The sequence below is a fragment of the Myxocyprinus asiaticus genome, chromosome 1 (genome assembly GCF_019703515.2).
Source record: "Myxocyprinus asiaticus isolate MX2 ecotype Aquarium Trade chromosome 1, UBuf_Myxa_2, whole genome shotgun sequence".
NCBI classification, from domain to species: Eukaryota; Metazoa; Chordata; class Actinopteri; order Cypriniformes; family Catostomidae; genus Myxocyprinus; species Myxocyprinus asiaticus.
In genome coordinates this window covers 4,842,844-4,860,756 of record NC_059344.1, presented here as the reverse complement: position 1 = coordinate 4,860,756, position 17,913 = coordinate 4,842,844, and the positions used below count along the sequence as shown (strand labels likewise).

The 17,913-nt window shown below is 40.7% G+C and overlaps 1 protein-coding gene across 4 annotated transcripts in view; it reads right to left on the bottom strand.

The window, feature by feature from the left end:
* Positions 1–17,913, bottom strand: part of LOC127441298 (multiple PDZ domain protein-like) — a 117,905-nt gene that overhangs the window by 85,997 nt on the left and 13,995 nt on the right. For all 4 annotated transcript variants that reach the window (XM_051698534.1, XM_051698544.1, XM_051698553.1 and 1 more), the window contains exons 4-8: positions 16,493–16,561; positions 12,172–12,341; positions 2,774–2,884; positions 2,479–2,618; positions 429–642 (exon numbers count right to left, since the gene is read on the bottom strand). In XM_051698534.1, coding sequence (XP_051554494.1) covers positions 429–642; positions 2,479–2,618; positions 2,774–2,884; positions 12,172–12,341; positions 16,493–16,508 — 651 coding nt within the window. In that variant the 5' untranslated portion in view covers positions 16,509–16,561. The remainder of the gene's footprint in view (positions 1–428; positions 643–2,478; positions 2,619–2,773; positions 2,885–12,171; positions 12,342–16,492; positions 16,562–17,913) is intronic.

Genomic DNA, 17,913 nt, shown 5'->3' with positions numbered 1-17,913 from the left:
GTCTCTAGAGTTTACTCAGAATGGTGCCAAAAACAAAATACATCTAGTATGGGGCAGTTCTGCGGACGGAAATACCTTGTTGATGACAGAGGTCAACAGAAAATGGCCAGACTGGTTCGAGCTGACAGAAAGGCTACGGTAACTCAGATAACCACTCTGTACAATTGTAGTGAGCAGAATAGCATATCAGAATGCAAAACACGTCAAACCTTGAGGCGGATGAGCTACATCAGCAGAAAACCACATTGGCCACTTTATTAGGACCATAGTGTTCCTAATAAAGTGCTCGGTGAGTGTATGTGAACATCCTTAAAACAAGAAAAATTATATGAGTAGAAAAAAGACAAAACATATTGGGCTCTATTTTCGTGACAATGCTGACCATGAGCTAGATTGTGTAGCGCTAATATGTGTGTGTTGTCTCTCACCGCACTGGAGTGTGCTGAAAGGGTGCTTGCAGCGCTGGGCGTTCTGGACACCACTGGGCTGGAGAGTTGTGGTACGGGCCCACGGGCGACAGTGATTTCCATGTGGTCCGATGCTTGCTGCAGAAGTGCAATGGCCTGCTGGTGACTGACCCTCTGATCCAGCGGCTGACCATTAATCGCCAAGATCTGATCTCCCTCCTTCAGTTTACCATCACTAGAATTCAGAGAAGAGAATGTGTTTATCATTGAATTACTGTCCTGAGATCAGCTCACCATCACTGTAGAGCAGAGTGAGCAAAGAATGTGCTTGTGAATCAATCAAAAAAAGGAGGCACAGACAATTGTTTTTAGGTATCTGCAATGTTGCTCCCAAAAACAAACATTTTAATTAAATACATTTTTGCAGCAAAATATACAAAATATATAATTATGAAAGCTGAACAGTTACGTCAGATTTTTTTCTGCCTGTGTGAACATAGCCTAAGAGTTCAACATGATTTTTAATTAAGAACATTAACATTTCGGGGCCTGGGTAGCTCAGTGGTAAAGACGCTGGCTACCACCCCTGGAGTTCGCTAGTTCGCTAGTTCGAAACCCAGGGTGTGCTGAGTGACTCCAGCCAGGTCTCCTAAGCAACCAAATTGACCTGGTTGCTAGTGAGGGTAGAGTCACATGGGGTAACGTCCTCGTGATCGCTATAATGTGGTTCGTTCTCGGTGGGGTATGTGGTGAGTTGAGCGTGGTTGCCACCGTGGATGGCGTGAAGCCTCCACACGTGCTATGTCTCTGTGGCAACGTGCTCAACAAGCCATGTGATAAGATGCGCGGGTTGACGATCTCAGACGCGGAGGCAACCGGGATTCGTCCTCCTCTGATTCGCCTCCCAGACTGAGGCGAATCACTACGTGACCACAAGGACTTAAAAGCACATTGGGAATTGGGCATTCCAAATTGGAAAAAAAAAAACATTAACATTTCTTCCAAACATTTTTATTGCAAATCTGCTAATGCGCGTGAATCAGGGGGTGGCCACCATGGACAGAACACCTCTCTCGCAATGACCCTTTCATTTCAATAATTGTTTTCTTAGGCAAAACTATTGTTTTTTGGAGATTATTCTATCTCTTTACTTTCAAAGCACGCGGAAGACTTTTGAGGTGCGCGCACCAACTAAACATGCATTTTCGTTATTTTTATTGCAGGAATCCTCGAGCCGCGAAACTCTCGCGAGATTCCCCCAGCTACAAGCAAAGCAAGCGCAAGCATTTAGCACGCGTTACCATCTTCACTGTGTTTTTAATGCGCAAGCAGAGGAGTCCATATTTGGATCCTAGCACAACTGCATTACTGAGTGAGCATGTGAGTCCTGCACGCGAGCACACTGTATCGTTACATGTAAGCTCATAAAATCAGATGGAATTCACTAGCAAACACATTCTAACCTGCTGAAGAGTACGTTAATGTACATTAATTCATTAAAACGTGTTGCTGCAGTAAGGCTGATATGTTTTGTTTTTGCAGAGGTGTATGTATGTCATGAAGAGACATCAAAATAAAGAGAAAGATAGCAGATAGTTATAGTATTCTTTTTCAGTAAGAGCAGCAAGGAGACTTTGAGGCACAGGAGAATGACGGGCAGGGTGATCTAGAGAGGGTAGACAACCAATCACACAACTTCATTATACTTCTCTGTAGTGTACTAACTAATTTTGCCCACTGTGATATGATAGAGATGTTTACATACAGCTTCATAGTAAGTAAATAGGACTGATTCACAGGGCTCCTCATAAAGACCATTTTATCTAAATACAAAGAATTAATAAAAGCCTTACTTTTTCAATTTTCATTCAAAAGAAAGAATGATATACAGATTTACAAAGACCAATAATGTGTTTTTGCTGTTGTTGTTTTTTTTTTTTAAAGCACACCATTGTCTTGTAGAGGGAGGGATACGGTTTATGTTAATGTATAATTAGCTTTATAAAAAACAACAGAAGTCTATGGTATGTCACTATTGGTAAAAGTGTGACTGTGTGTGTCCACTTCTGACCTGTCTGCCACACTCCCGGCCTGAATCTCCTGAATGAAGATGCCGAGCTCTCCACGGTTCTCGCTGCACAGTCCAACAACACTGAAGCCCAAACCACCGGATACCGGCTTTGGCAGGTTAATTTTTGTCACGTACCGACCCTACACACACAGAAAATATAATCACAATCTCATACAAAACTTTCAAGATGAGCTAAAAAGCAAAAACGTTTAATTTGCCTACAGTGAATATTAGGTCTGCATTCCTGCGGGTTTAGTGTTTTTTGCTTGCTTGATTGAGTTATGTTGTGTGTTACCTGAGCCATAGAACGGATGATATGTTCAAACTCTTCAGATGAAGGCTGCCCATTGAGCTGCGCTGAGAACCCGTCATGGCCACCCTTCAGATCGGAGTCAATATATGGAGTCTGTGGGAGAAACAGAGAAGATAGTGGAAGTGTAAATTCCACTCCTCGCTTTGAGTGTTCTAAGTATTTATCCGTATTTTTTTCCTTCAGCAACTGAAGATTATAAATAGTCCCGAGAAAGTGTGGAAAACTCATTTGTTTTGATCATTTGTCCTCCCAGCCATCTGTGCACACATGTATTTTCATTAAATTCAGGAGCTGCTCAATTAACTTTTAATTTCCCTACCCGGCTCGAGCGTGTGCTCATGATGAAGTACAAACCATTACATATCAATTTCCTGACAAAAAAATCAGCTCTAAATAAGCATCTATCTGTGAAAAAAATAAATAAATCTGATAACAGATATGCAGAACCGATTTATTTTTCTGCTTTTTGCCACATTTATAAATGATCATGATGAGACCACAGCAATAAAAACATAACATACATTAACAATATTTTAATGACAACATTACTACTATTATTATTATATATATATACATATATTCAAATACAAATCTGTTATATACAGATACTGCAAGAGGTAGAATATGTTGGATAAATATGAAGACTAAGCTGTGTATTGCACATAATTATTGCTCAATGGGGCAGTTTTAACTGTTCATGAGATGGATAGTCTGAGGGAAAAAACTGTTCTTGTGCCTGATGGTTCTGGTGCTCAGTGCACTGTAGCATCAGCCAGAAGGCAACAGTTCAAAGAGATAGTGGGCTGGGTTCAGGGGTCTTCCAAAACTTTTTCTCACTCTGGAAGTGTACAGTCCTTGAAGGGAGGGCAGGGGGCAACCAATAATCCGCTCAGCAGTCCGAACTGTCCTTTGTAGTCTTCTGATGTCTGATTTCGTAGCTGAACCAAACCAGACAGTTATTGAAGTGCAGAGGACAGACTCAATGACTGCTAAGTAGAACTGTATCAGCAGCGCTTGTGTAAGGTTGAACTTTCTCAACTGGCGAAGGAAGTACAACTTCTGCTGGGCCTTTTTCACAATGGAGTCAATATGGGTCTCCCACTTCAGGTCCTGTGAGATGGTAGAGCCCAGGAACCTGAATGACTCGACTGCTGCTATAGTGCTGTTCAGAATGGTGAGTGGGGTCAATGTTGGTGTGTTCCTCCTAAAGTCCACTATCATTTCCGCTGTTTTGAACGTTTTCAGCTCCAGGTTGTTTTGACTGCACCCAACAGCCAGCTGTTCAACCTCCCTTCTGTATGCAGACTCATCGTCATCCTGGATAAGGCCGATGACAGTAGTGTCATCTGCAAACTTCAGGAGCTTGACAGAGGGGTCCTTGGCAGTGCAGTCATGTGTGTACAGGGAGAAGAGAGGTGGAAGAGAACACATCCCTGGAGGGCACCAGTACTGATTGTACAGGTGCTGGAAGTGAATTTCCCCAGTCTCACTAACTACTGCCTATCTGTCAGAAAGCTGGTGATCCACTGACAGATAGAGGTGGGAACAGAGAGTTGGTTCAATTTAGTCCAGAGTATAGCTGGGATGATGGTGTTGAAAGCTGAACTGAAGTCCACAAAAAGGATCCTTGCGTATGTCCTTGGTCTGTCCAGATGTTGCAGGATATGATGCAATCCCATGTTGACTGCATCATCCACAGACCTGTTTGCTCAATAAGCAAATTGAAGGGGATCCAGAAAGGGTCCAGTGATGTCCTTCAGGTGGGCCAACACCAGTCTCTCAAATGACTTCATGACCACAGATGTCAGAGCGATGGGTCTGTAGTCATTAAGTCCTGTACTTCACACTGCTCCACGATCTGTTAAAGATCTGTTTGAAGATGGGGGCCAGCTGGTCAGCACAGGATTTTAGACAATTGGGTAAAACACCATCTGGGCCCTGTGCTTTCCTTGTCTTTTGTTTGCAGAAGACCCGGCACACATCCTCTTCACTTATCTTAAGTGCAGGTTGAGTAGCAGGAGGGGGGAGGAGGGTGGTTGCAGCAGATGTTGATGTTTGTGTGAATTGAAGTTCAGAGCGGGTGTGGGGTGTGAGACTGGGCTTTTCAAATCTACAGTAAAACACATTCAGGTCGTAAGCCAGTTGTTGATTCCCTACAGTGTTGGGTGATGGTGTCTTGTAGTTAGTAATGTCTTTCAGGCCTCTCCACACTGATGCAGGGTCATTAGCTGAAAACTTGTTTTTCATCTTCTCAGAGTAGCTTCTTTTAGCCACTCTACTGTCAGTGTGTTTCTGGACTGATTGTACACCCCCACTTCTGTAAGCATCCTCTTTGGCCTGACGAAGCTGCCTGAGTTTTGCTGTAAACCATGGTTTGTCATTGTTGAACGTTAAATAAGTCCTAGTAGGAATGCACATATCCTTACAGAAACTGATATATGATGTCACAGATTGGAGTCTGCAGCTTCAAAAACACTCCAATCAGTGCAGTCAAAGCAGGCTTGTAGTTCCAGCTCTGCTTCATTGGTCCATCTTTTTACAGTCTTTACTACAGGTTTAGCTGCTTTAAGTTTCTGCCTGTAGGTCGGAAGATGATGAACCAGACAGTGATCAGAGAGTCCCAAAGCAGCACTTGGGACAGAGTGATATGCATCCTTTAATACTGTGTAGCAGTGATCCAATATATTTCTGTCTCTGGTGGGGCACTGTCCCGAATGGCTTCACCCAGGTTTCTATGAAGCACAATGCAGCAGAGTTTGAAAAGTCCTTGTTTGTATGGGTGAGATGTAGTTCATCCGTTTTGTTAGGAAGAGTGCGGAAATTCGCTAGATGAATACTCGGCAGTGCTGTTTGAAAGCCGTGCTGACAAAGCTTGACCAGCACGCTGGCTCACTTCCCTCGCTTGTGTCTCATTGCGTGCTTGAACAACACAGCTGCGCCTCTGACTAAAATGTCCAGCAAATGTCTGAATGCTCAAAAAGGCTATCAAAAAGAAAAGTAGTATTGTAACGATACCGTCATTTCAGTAGTCAGTACTGATACCAGTAAATTGTCACAATTCTCAAATACAAATTTCGATACCACAGAAGAAAATAGGTAATATGCTATTTAACACACTCCTTTAGCCTTTGAATAAAATGTTAAAGTTCAATGTAAATAATAAATTAAAACAATAGCACATTTCCTTCGAGTGTTTCTCAATTAAGTAAACACTGCTTCAAGGTTTGTTTGTTTTTTAAGTAAGACCCTATGAAATCAGTTTTATTTTTTCAAAATTCTATAAACATTTTTCCCAGATTCCACTTTTTCTTTTTTTCTGAATTCCATGTTTTAAATTACATTTCATCATCAAAATTCTGTCAAATGAAATGAAAATAAAACAATTAATTTTCAACAAAAGATTCTCACAACATAAATAATATTTGACAATAATAATAACAATAATAATATATTTTACTAAACAATATTAGTATATTTCTGTTACAATTTCTTAAATTTCATGTGTCAAGCTTTTATTTTGTATTGAACTTTTATTTTGACGTGAAGGCTTTTCAGGTTCTGTTTATTTTTTATTTTTTTTGGTAGTTTCACACTTCAGGATCAGACATTTATTATATGACCCAATGTGAGCATTGGAGCGCAAAATGCTGCAATTTAATTATATAAATATATAGTCTGCAGATGCTGTGCACACATGTCATAGTGTAAGAGCGCTCTGCCTGTCATCTACTACAATAAGCACAGCACATGATGCTCATAAAATGTGGTGTTTTGATCATATGAACAGCTTCACGCACTCACTTTGCAGCGCACAGCACATGCAGACTGTATATTTATTAAGTATTTTAGTATCGACTTGGTACCGAAGTACCATTACTTTTGACATCACTAGCTTTAAGCGATGTTAGCCATTCTGGAACTTCCGTCAGACATGGCGACCGATTTAAGCATGAGACTCGCTTCCTCTTTCCGAAACCCCGCCCTCTAAAGATACTGTTGAGACCATCACAGAGAAGAAGAGCAGCAGTGCATCTTCACACGGTTGTCAAAAACAACAATAGCAAAATAAAATGCTACTGTTGTTTTTGACAATCGTGAGAAGGTGCACTGAATATGCCATTAAACCTGCATGATCCACTTTAACTTCTACACTCTCTTCTGATTGGCTTATCAAAGAATTTGACAGTGGTTGGCAGCCACATTTCTGTTTGCTGTTTACACAGTCTAGTGCTGTCACAGAGAATGGTAAACTATCTTAGGATACTTATTTCAGTGATATTTTTCAGAAAGTAGCAATATTTTCTGCATACAATTCCATAATAAAAAAAATGGCAAACCACATTTAAATCACCAACACAACATTTCCTACCTCCTCCCCAATCTAATGGGCTCAGCAATGCATTTTTACGAGAGTGAGAAATATGATGCCAGTTTAAGTTGATTTCTTTGCATTTTTTAATTGTGTTATTTTATAGCAGTAGTAATTTCTGTACCACTAGCGTCACCAAACAGAAGTGCTAAAATAAACTTCCAGGGCTCAATGGTTAGAATATATTCACCCTCAACGAACCCCAATTTTGCGGGGATATCAACCTACAAATAGTTTCTTTATAGGTGTTTCTGCATATTAAGCTGGGGTAGGAGAAAATATTTTAACAGCAAACATTTGACACACATCAGCTTTAAGATAACTTATTTTAAATAATTCAAAGTAATCCTGAGGCCCTCTTGGGAGATTTCTAAAACCCTTTTGCGGGCCCTGCCCACCTGTTTGAGAACCACTGGAACAGACAATACAAAAACTGGCTTTAGAAGTTCCTATATTGTTGGACTTATTTCCATATCATTGAACATGAGCCTATCGTAGGTCTACAGTCCATAGCAATCTGTCCGAGATAGAGCTGAGCTGTTTTCACAGGACGCGTTCTTGCGCTCCATCTGTCTATGCGTCAAGGCTACTTTATACTTACTGGGCGAACAGGCTTCTTTTAGTTCTCCTGTTCACGCACATATCTGAAGTTGTTGAACTTGAAGAACTTGGCTGGTCGAAGAGCGTTGATGATTGGTTAAAACTAATCATGGGTGTGGCCTGGACATGAAGTTTTTTTTTATGTACAATCTTGCATGCCAGCTGAGGAGTAGTTACCTAGGTTATTATTATTAAAATGGATAACATTTTAGCAAGGATAATATTTGGGGTGAGCATGAGACAGACACAGTGGATGTGGCTTCAGGCCTCAGAGAGGTGTTTATTTAAAATAATAGTAAAAGAAAAGGGGGATTAAACAAGCCATGGGGGGAATTGTCCAACAGTAAGGGGAATCTGGCATCCTCGCTGTGGGGCTATGTGAAGGCCGGGAGTGAAGAGAGTTTAAGGTCCAGGTATAATGAGCGGGGTCCAGTGGCCATACCCGCTCCCCTCCTTGGTCTAGGGGGCAAGGGGCAGCTGCTTCTTCAGCAACCCGGCTTCCCTGGTGAATGGCATGTGAGGGGAATGGTGGCCCAGCATTCTGGCCCATCGACCGTGACGAGCGCTTCAGTCTCGGATCTAATTCACTCCGGACCCTTCCCGCTCTATTACTGGACCTGCGAGGATGTCAGTGTGAAGAGACAGGTCTCCTGAGGAGAGGCATGCTTGGTTTTTAAAGGCAGTGGTGATGAGGCTTTACAACTTTAGGTGCCTCATCACACGCTGCCAAACAGGGAATTATCACCACACCCTACTCTCTCCTGCCAAACAAAGTTGTGAGATTAGCTGAAGAACTCCACAAAGACAACATGACCACGACAAATGAGTAGAGAGAGATTGCGTTTTTTAAGTCAGATCAGATGACTTGTCACCAAAAGTGAAAGGGGCTCTGTGACAAGTTTAATAAGGCAAATAAATGATCCACGGAGAGAAAAACCTGCATTATCGACATTACTTTCATGGCTGGAAAAGTACATTAAACACCGTGACGTCACCCTCAACAAACTAATTTTAAAACGCTGACCTAGCGTGCTTTAATTCGTCCAGGAGAAAAATGTTTGGCTTCTTCCATAGTATAAATTAGGGTGCTTACACACAAGAGTTTACACTGCGTCAGAGAACGCTGTGAATGCATTGATTTCAATGGGGATAATTCGATAAAAGAACGGAGAGGGAAAACGCAAGGGTTTGCGATAGTGACGCTCCATCATGCAACCAAAATTTTAAAGCATTTAAACTTTTGTTGCAACGCACTCTGACGTGGCATACACTGACCGATGAGAATCTCGGAAAGGCGGGACTAGTTGCACTGTGAAATAAAAAACATTGTCAAAAAAGTTCTATTTTAGTTAAATTTGCATCACACATACTGTGCGCAGAGCGATCCGCAATGCGGACACCCGAAGTATACTTTGGCCTTTAGGCTTCAGAGGCACGATTTTGGAGCATCTCAATGCGGTTGCGTCAGGTTTCACTGGTTTTTCAGCATCTCTAGTCATAAAAACAGCATTTTAGGATGCTGTGTCAAGTTAAATGTAGTTTGAACTTTAAACGCGTCGTGAGACGCCTGGACTCCCTCCATCCAGCTGCCTTTCAAAAGCTATTGGTTTGCTGTCAGTACAGCTGCGTGTTGCCTGCACAGCTGGAGTTGCACTGACTGCCTCCTGTGGACTGAAACATGCAAAAAAAGAAGGTGGCACTTCAAGCTTAAATTGTTTCATTGGTAGAAAAATTTCTTATTGCCAAATTTTTTTAAATAATTAATCATACTGAATTAATTAAATCGACAGCCTTAGTAACAACAACTGTTTGCTGTACAGTATGTGGACCAATAATTTAAGCAGTAAAAAACTCATATTGCATGTCTGATTATAAAGGTGTACCTTTATAATAACTTTAATTAACATTAAAAAAAAAACATTATTACATTATATAGTGCTTAAGGGTGCACTCAATAATTGTTTCCTCATAAAAAAAAAAAAGTTATTCTACCAAAGAAATGAATAGTAATTTTGAAACATATCTGTAAAATCATGACCACTTACATGAGATGAAGACCGAAGTCATATACTGCAAGTAACCTTATAAAAGCTGTTTTATTGTACATGGAGAGGGTCCCCTCATGGGGGCAGCCATTTTGGGATCACATGACCAGCCTAACACACCTTACTTAATCTCAGTAACTGCCCAGTTTTTGACACTTTCACTCATAGATTAAATGAATCATGGCTGACTGTGAATATTGAATTTCTACAATAGCATCAGTAACTGAAAACTATTGTGTTTAAATAATGTTGCATCCAGGCCCCTAGGTGTCAGTGTAAGTCCAAGAAAAACTGCAGCGCTGCTCATATCCACCACTGAAATCTGCTGCTCAAAAGAACCCAGAAGTGAGGTTATCTGCTGTATGACCTCTCTGTAATTTCATCTATGGACATGAATGATACCTCAAATCATGTGACTGGTTGAGGAGAGGAATGCTATTACTTTTCTAAGTGATCAGATAATTGACGAGCAATAAAATAGTTGGAAAAACCAGAATATCATTGAGACTTGGGGATGGGCTCTTTTGACTTGGACCAGCAATCAACCACCTAGAATACACTAGCAACCACTTAACACCCTCGCAATTATAGCAACGTGCTAAAAAACACCCAGAAGACCCTAACAACCACATAGAGTGACTCATGTTTTCTATTGAAAATGTAACATTTAGCTTTCTCCAAGGTTCACATGTGTGTTTTAATCATCAAGTTCTATTTTACAGGTCTATAACAGACTCTGATTTTAGACTGCTGTTAGACTGTTCCCTTAATCCACACTAGCTGTTAACAATGTTACGCTTTGCGGTTTATAAGTATGTGAGAGGGAGACAGCGGGAGGGAGAGGTATTGCTGGTGGGGATTTGATAATCTCCCCTCCTCGGCATAACTCGCATACTTCAGACAGACTGGCAGCCAGTGTGAAACTCTTCATGTCCACTGCCATTTCAGCTCAAAAAGCTGCCTGAAATTTCCCTCTGTCTAATAAAGCCAGCTGTGGCTCTCCACTCAAGTGTTTACATCATCTGTGATTTGAATAATATGATCAATATATCCCAATGAACAAACATTCAAGCAGACTATGTGAAAACATCTAGTTCATTAATTAGAGAAGAAACAAATCTTAAGTTTAACCGTATGACAGCAAGTCTGAAACTAACCCAAAGGCTTGTTTTCGCAATGGAACTGCATACATTGTGCACTCAATAAATTGTTTTAATTATTTCTTTTTTTAAATGTATGCAAAACCATATGCAACAATACATTTCAAACATACATCTGCAATTCTAATTGAGCTACAGCAGGTTACAGTCTTCATACATGAAACAATGCGCATCAAATCAAATATTTGAGGTTGCGTGTCACGTCTGAGCAATTCCAGCAATGCTGTAGGAACAAGAAATGTCTTGTGCCTTTTATTTTGCCTTTTTGTCATCACTTCCAGGTAGTTGGCATGTAACGTGGGCATAGGTCATTTAACTGGTACAGTTTCATTTATTTAGTCAGTGGAGAGGTGATGAGTAGTTGGTACGCTCACTTTCTGTTGACCGTCTCTGATCATTTCTGATCATAGCTAATCTTCTCTTGAGATGTGAGTTATCATTACCATCATCTTACCGATATTTTCTTTAGCTGCATTGGATTAATCATCACTTTCCTGTCAATAAGTCATCACAGGTTTTACACACATCAGAACGAGTCAAAGATTTTTCCCACTACCAGTGATGTGCTACAGCTATAGGAGTTGCACACGTGCCATTTGCAGTCGAAACGTGAAATTTAACTCCTTAACCTAAGTACACTTCACCAGTAAATCAAACCATTTGTATGTATAATCATAAACCCCTTTGGATAGAGTCCAGATATAAAGTTTTTTTTTTTCCAGTTTAGATCAGGAAATAAATGTGCATTACAGACGTGACGAAAATGGACATGGAAAAAGGAAAAACTATTCAAAATGCTATGAAACCTGCAGACACCAGTATGGTGTTCATTAGGCTGCACGATTAATTGATGTAAGATTGAAATCGCAATATGGCCTCGTGCAATTACTAAACCACAAATGGTTGTGTTCGCCGTTTCCCAGGAAAATCCCAGGAGTTCAACAGTTACAGAAATACTCAAACCAGCCAGCCCGTCGGGCACCAACAATCAAGCCATGGTTGAAATCACTGAAATCAAAATTGTACCCATTCTGATGGTTGATGTGAACATTAACTGAAGCTCCTGACCTGTATCTGCATGATTTTATGAATAGCCCTGCTGCCACACGATTGGCTGATTAGATAATCGCATGAATAAGTAGGTGTACAGATGTACCTAATGAAGCGCTCAGTGAGTGTAGTACCAACACTGTGTTGTTTTCTTACATGCTCCTTCAGATGTTGCACTGATTTCTGCAGGGCGAGAATCTGGTGGAAGAGAGGACTCTGCAGGACCGTTTTCAGAAGATTTAGCTTCTCCTCCGCAGGAACACTGGCTCCCTTTTCCTTCAGGCGAGACTGTAACCTCTCCACCGCCTGCAGACAACGCTGGGTATCTGCTCATACACACACATACACACAGATTTGTAACAAAACAATAACTAAAGCAAAAATTACTGTAACAACTCGGGAAAAAGAGTGGGACAAAACGTGGATTTGAACCGTGGTCGTTAAGAAAACAGCACAAAATCACACACCGTATTTACTCCACAAGCCACTGCAGCGACACCTAAGGTTTGGTTTGTCATATATTTCTGTGGTTCCACCAGACTATTGGGGTGCAAACAGCTGCCCTGTGTGGCAGATGCAACTTACACCACAAGGCAAATAGACACTCCGTTTATATAATTCATATAATTTGTTCCTGACAATCAATACCCAGCCCCAATTTAGACAGTATATATACAGTATATACCCTGAGTGTCACAAATTTAGGGATTTTTTTTATTTAATTATAATTGGGGGAATCATACCTTATTTTCATGCTATGATAATTTTATATTAGATAATAGACACCTAAGTGTACCCTCAAAAAAGCATCAGAGATTGTGTTGCATTTAGCCAGAACAGAGAGGTTCTGGTTAGTTCTGCCATGCCTGGCTAACACCTGGTTAAACCCCAGAATCCTGCGAGTGGGACCCAGGAGTTGTGCTCCTGCCGAGGGCATTAGAGAGCTGTTCTGCCCTCCAGGATTGTCTGGAGCAGTGTAGGTCATTTCGATACATACTCTATGCAAGTAATTCAACACAGATGAGAGCACTTGGACACCACATTGCCAACGCGCAATCCGGTTGAACATTGGTGGGAACAAACTTTAGTACTCAAGGGGGCGATAGAGTTACCTTCAAACATCTGTGCCATTAAGCTGGATGTGTTATAATTCTTGTAAGTCGCTATAAATATTTTGACTCATTCGCTTAGCATTATTCTCTTCAAACTGTTGCTCTGCCATAACAGTAGCTCAGGTGAAAGAGAAAACTCAACGCAAAATCGCCACCACGTGGAAGAAAAGTGCACCTTATTCTATTCACATAACATGTACGCGGTACACATTCTGTCAGAGAAATGGAGGAGGAAGGCGGAGCGGCCTTATGTGAGACAGACAGAATTGAAGAAACAGGGTTTTTCAAGAACTGACAATTTTTTGGCGGCCCCTCAAGCTAAATTCCGGGCCAGTGAACAAATTAAAGTACGTTAATCTCGTGTTCTTAATATGTATCTCATCAGACAAATGCATCTGTGTTTCATGTGATTTTCGCGCGCGCTTTCTCTGAAGCATGAAAGTGCACGTGAATCCAGCAAGCTCCCAGACTGGGCTCCACAGACACTTTCTCCACTCAACCCGGTTTATCTCTATTGCGGCACAAACTTAAAAACTTAAATGACCCATTTTAATTCTACTGAAGTTTGAGTTTTTTACCTTAAATCGCTATGGAGGAAGTCAAACATCTCAAACGGCGAGAGAGCCTGACATTCTAACAAACAGTTGTGGATTTCTAGAATTTCTAGAATGCTAAATAAATAAAGTCTTTCCTTACTATGACAGGCACAGACATTAAGGCTACAAGAGTCCAAAATGAACAAAATTCAAGTGCTTTACTGTGCTTTACGGTTTACCAAAATCCCAATAATAACCAGAAAAAAAAACGTACTTATTTTTAAATGATGGAGACTTGACTCTGTTACAATTCTCTATATTTAAGTATTTAACAATTTAAGCTTTTTATAGCCTACATTCACTAGATTAAAACTATTGGCAACTATCGGCATAGATTTTTGCAGATAACGATTGTTCCAAAAGGCAACTATCGGCACCGATTAATCAGTAAAACCGATATATCGGTCTACTTCTAATCACTTTACTATAGTACTATCAATATATACTGTTTTCAGGGACCTATTGTGGTCATATAATTAATGTCTGAAAGTCTTACATATACAACCCTTTTCTTTACTCTGAGCTTGTCATGTAATTACCAAGTTAAATTTACTTTAGTATTGTGACGAGGAGGAGGGCGTGGCCGGGCCATGATGGAACACGGCCGGTGCTGAATCAGCTGATCAGTGGGATAGCGAGATAAGGGGCAGCTGGAGATGCCGGTCCGGGAGAGAGAGACGCACGCGGCCGCGTTGTGTGTGTCTGTTGTGTTATGGTTTATGTTTGTTTTATGTTGAGTTTTGCTTTAAAAAATGTATTGATTGTTTAGCCAGTTCCCGCCTCCTCCTTTCCTGTTACAGTGGTGCCGAAACCTGGGAGGGAGGAGGGATGTGCTGTCGCGGAGTCCTCGCCGCTAACATCCGCCAGGGGAGCAGCCGTGGCCTTCTGCCTGGGGACGGAGGGGTCGCTGCCGGCCACCGAGAGCCGAAGCAACCACAGCCATCTGCCAAGAAGGGAGCAGCGTCTTCCCCCCGGATATGGGGGGGAGTTAGTCAGACCGGTGGCATCCCAGCCTGAATCAGGCGGGAAAGGAGTGTGATGAGGAGGAGGGCGTGGCCAGGCAGTGATGGAGCACGGCCGGCGCTGAATCAGCTAATCAGCGGGAGAGCGAGATTAGGAGCAGCTGGAGATGCCGGTTCGAGAAAGAGAGACGCACGTGGCCACGTTGTATGTGTGTCTGTGTCCTTATGTTTTATGTTGTTTTATGTTCATTTATATCATTAAAGTTTATGTTTACTGTTCAGCCAGTTCCCGCCCTAACCCTAACTGCCTTAGACATACTAGCACAAATAGGACTTTAAATTATTGTGCCCCCTAACATCACAAATTGATGAAGTTATGCATGTGACTAACTCAAACCCTAACCGCCTTCATCACAGTAACAAAAATAGGATTTTCTTAAGTTATAGCACCCCCTAGCATCAAACATTTATGAAATTGTGCATGTGACCTCAGTATGTTCCATGTCCATGTGTTTTAAGTTAAGTTTAAATTTTTCACTCACAAGGTACAGGCTAATTAGTAACTACAGGCCATACCCAAAAACCTATTCGCTTATATCTTCCAAACGACTTAGCAAATCAAAATTCTTTTGATAACTTTTGTCAGGAGGGTCTGTAGATGATGTATGCTACATTTTGTGTGAATCGAGAAAACAGCATAGGACAAGTTCAAAAAAGTAGGTTTTAAAAAAAAAAAGATTACAAAGTTTTCAAGTGGAAAAGGAAATCCATGTGACCATATGATTTGGAGGCACCGAAGGATTTGGAGAAGCTAAGAAAAATTATTGTAGCCTGTACAGTTCCAGAGTTATTATAAAAAACACAAATTAGCTTATTATAGCTCAGATTCTCACAAAATTGTATTTACAGCTTCGTGTAGAGACCCTTCTTGTGTATAATAAGTTTCATGACCATCGGCTATTCACAATTCAAGTTATTAGGTGCTGAATTTGACTGGCTGTTGGCGGCCATTTTGTTTTTATTTTCTAATCGATATGTTAAGGATATGTTAGCACTTAAAGAGATGCATATTTAATTTGAACTTTGTCGATCAAACAACTGGAGATTTATTACAGCTGTAGCGCCCCCTATGGATACAATTGTACAAACATTTGCGTGCATCCTCAGTATGGACTGTTGACTGTGTAATGGTTTTCGTTATGTTTGGACTTTGCATTGAGTCGATACTGAGTCGTATCGCTAATATCTTCAGAACAATTTCACATATCGAAATTCTTTTGATATCTTTTTGTTAGGATGGTCTGTAGATGATGTATACAAATTTCCGTGCGAATCGGCAAACGGCCTAGGAGGAGATCAAAAAAGATTTTACAAAAAGTTCAAAATGCCGTTCATTTTTTTATAGATGGAAATGAAATCGGAGATTAGCTTGACTCAAGGAATGAGGTGAAAAAAGAATTTTGATTCTAGCCCTTATGGATGCCTGAGTAGCCCTTACATATGCCTGAGTAGTGGTGCGCATTTGGAACCACCCTGCCAAGTTTGGGACTTATGGTCTCTGACGCCCAGACACTTTTAGGGCAGAGGCAGAGGAAGAAGAAGAAGAAGAAATCCAGTACAAATACAACAGGGTTCCATCATCTTCGGTGCTTGGCCCCCTAATGAAAGACGCATGCATAGACTGTCCCTGCGGTCTTCCTCCTGTCCTAATTCTTCAGTTCTGTCTATAGAGCAATACAAACAGCCTCCTGTTCATAACCCATTACCCACAATCCCAGACACTGTGAGCAAAAATAAATGAACTTACCCATTGTTTCGATCATCTTTTATTTTCTTCCTGTCTCTTGTCTTCATTTACCTAGGCTTCACGTCATGCCTGAAAACAATAAATTCGCCTTTAGATCCAAGCACATTTGATTTATAGTTAACAATCTAGGGAAAAAAAAACAAAATCACATCATATCAATCCTTGGAATGTAGCACTCATTTTGTGAGGAACAGACTGACATTTAAATGTAAAGTCTTTCATTCCACCGTAGCTCTTAAATGTTAAATTTGAACTTGTGCACAGTGTTCGGTAACAACAACATGATAACCACTGTTGAATAAGATTTCAGTACTTTTACAGGAGGGACATATTATTAGTAATATCGACTTAAATTTCGTAAATTTCCTCACAAAAATGTTTCATAAGAATCGGAATGTAGTGTACAAGTTATTTATGTAACTTTTATGGTGTTATTTTTCCAAAACTTGTCATATTTTGTCATAAAATGCTATATTTTACATAAACATTGGCATATCGTTACAAAACATGGCATATGTCACTGGCACCAGGCCCCGAAGGTACCCGAGAAATCTGGGGACAAAAAACCATAGTGTATAAAAATGCTCATAATTGTATAGTAATTTGGCCTATTGTCATGACAGGTCTCTTTAGATTCTTTAGGTCATGTCGAGCACGAAATATATTTTTTCGAACTCCTCCTACTGGGTTTATCGGATGCTTTCGCAAATTTTGGTCAGAACATCTTCAGATCATACTGGCAAAAAATTATTAAAACTTAGAAAATAATAAGTATGAGGTTTATATAAGTATTTCAAGAGCATAGACTCATATAACCAGAGATACTGGATCCTGGTTTGTCACCTTCTGTGGCCTCCCTCTTAAAAATGTTGACAGTTGCCAATGTTTCGAGATTATTTCACTTAACTTTGAAGATTTATCAAAATCCCTAAGTCACAGAGCAACTAAACACAAAGATCTTCAAACATTTTTGATCATCATTGGTTTGCAGGAGTGTTTAGGTACTGCATACTACATAACTAGTCTCAAATCTCAGGTGACTTGTGGGCAGACGATCCTTCCTCCCACCACCCCAGTGGTTCCCATGGCGATGTGACACAAAGGTTGGGGGAAACAGCGTGGGCCAGGTTTCCTTAGAGATGGCTGTATGCAACAGGTCGAAAGTGAATAGCTGCCATTGTGGGTCTAAGCATACAATAATGTGAGTTATTTTCCTCACTGAGTGAGTTTGCATGCACTTAAAAAGTTAGATTTCAGTCAGACTAAAGCAATAACTCGTCTTTTTAAAGTGTAAACGATTTAGTCCAAATGAAATCATACAGGTCTGGTTTTGCGAAATACCATTCATTTAATGAGGCAGAAAGCATGATACTTATCAGCCTGGTCTCATGAAATTTACGTGAGCATTGCAATGACACTAA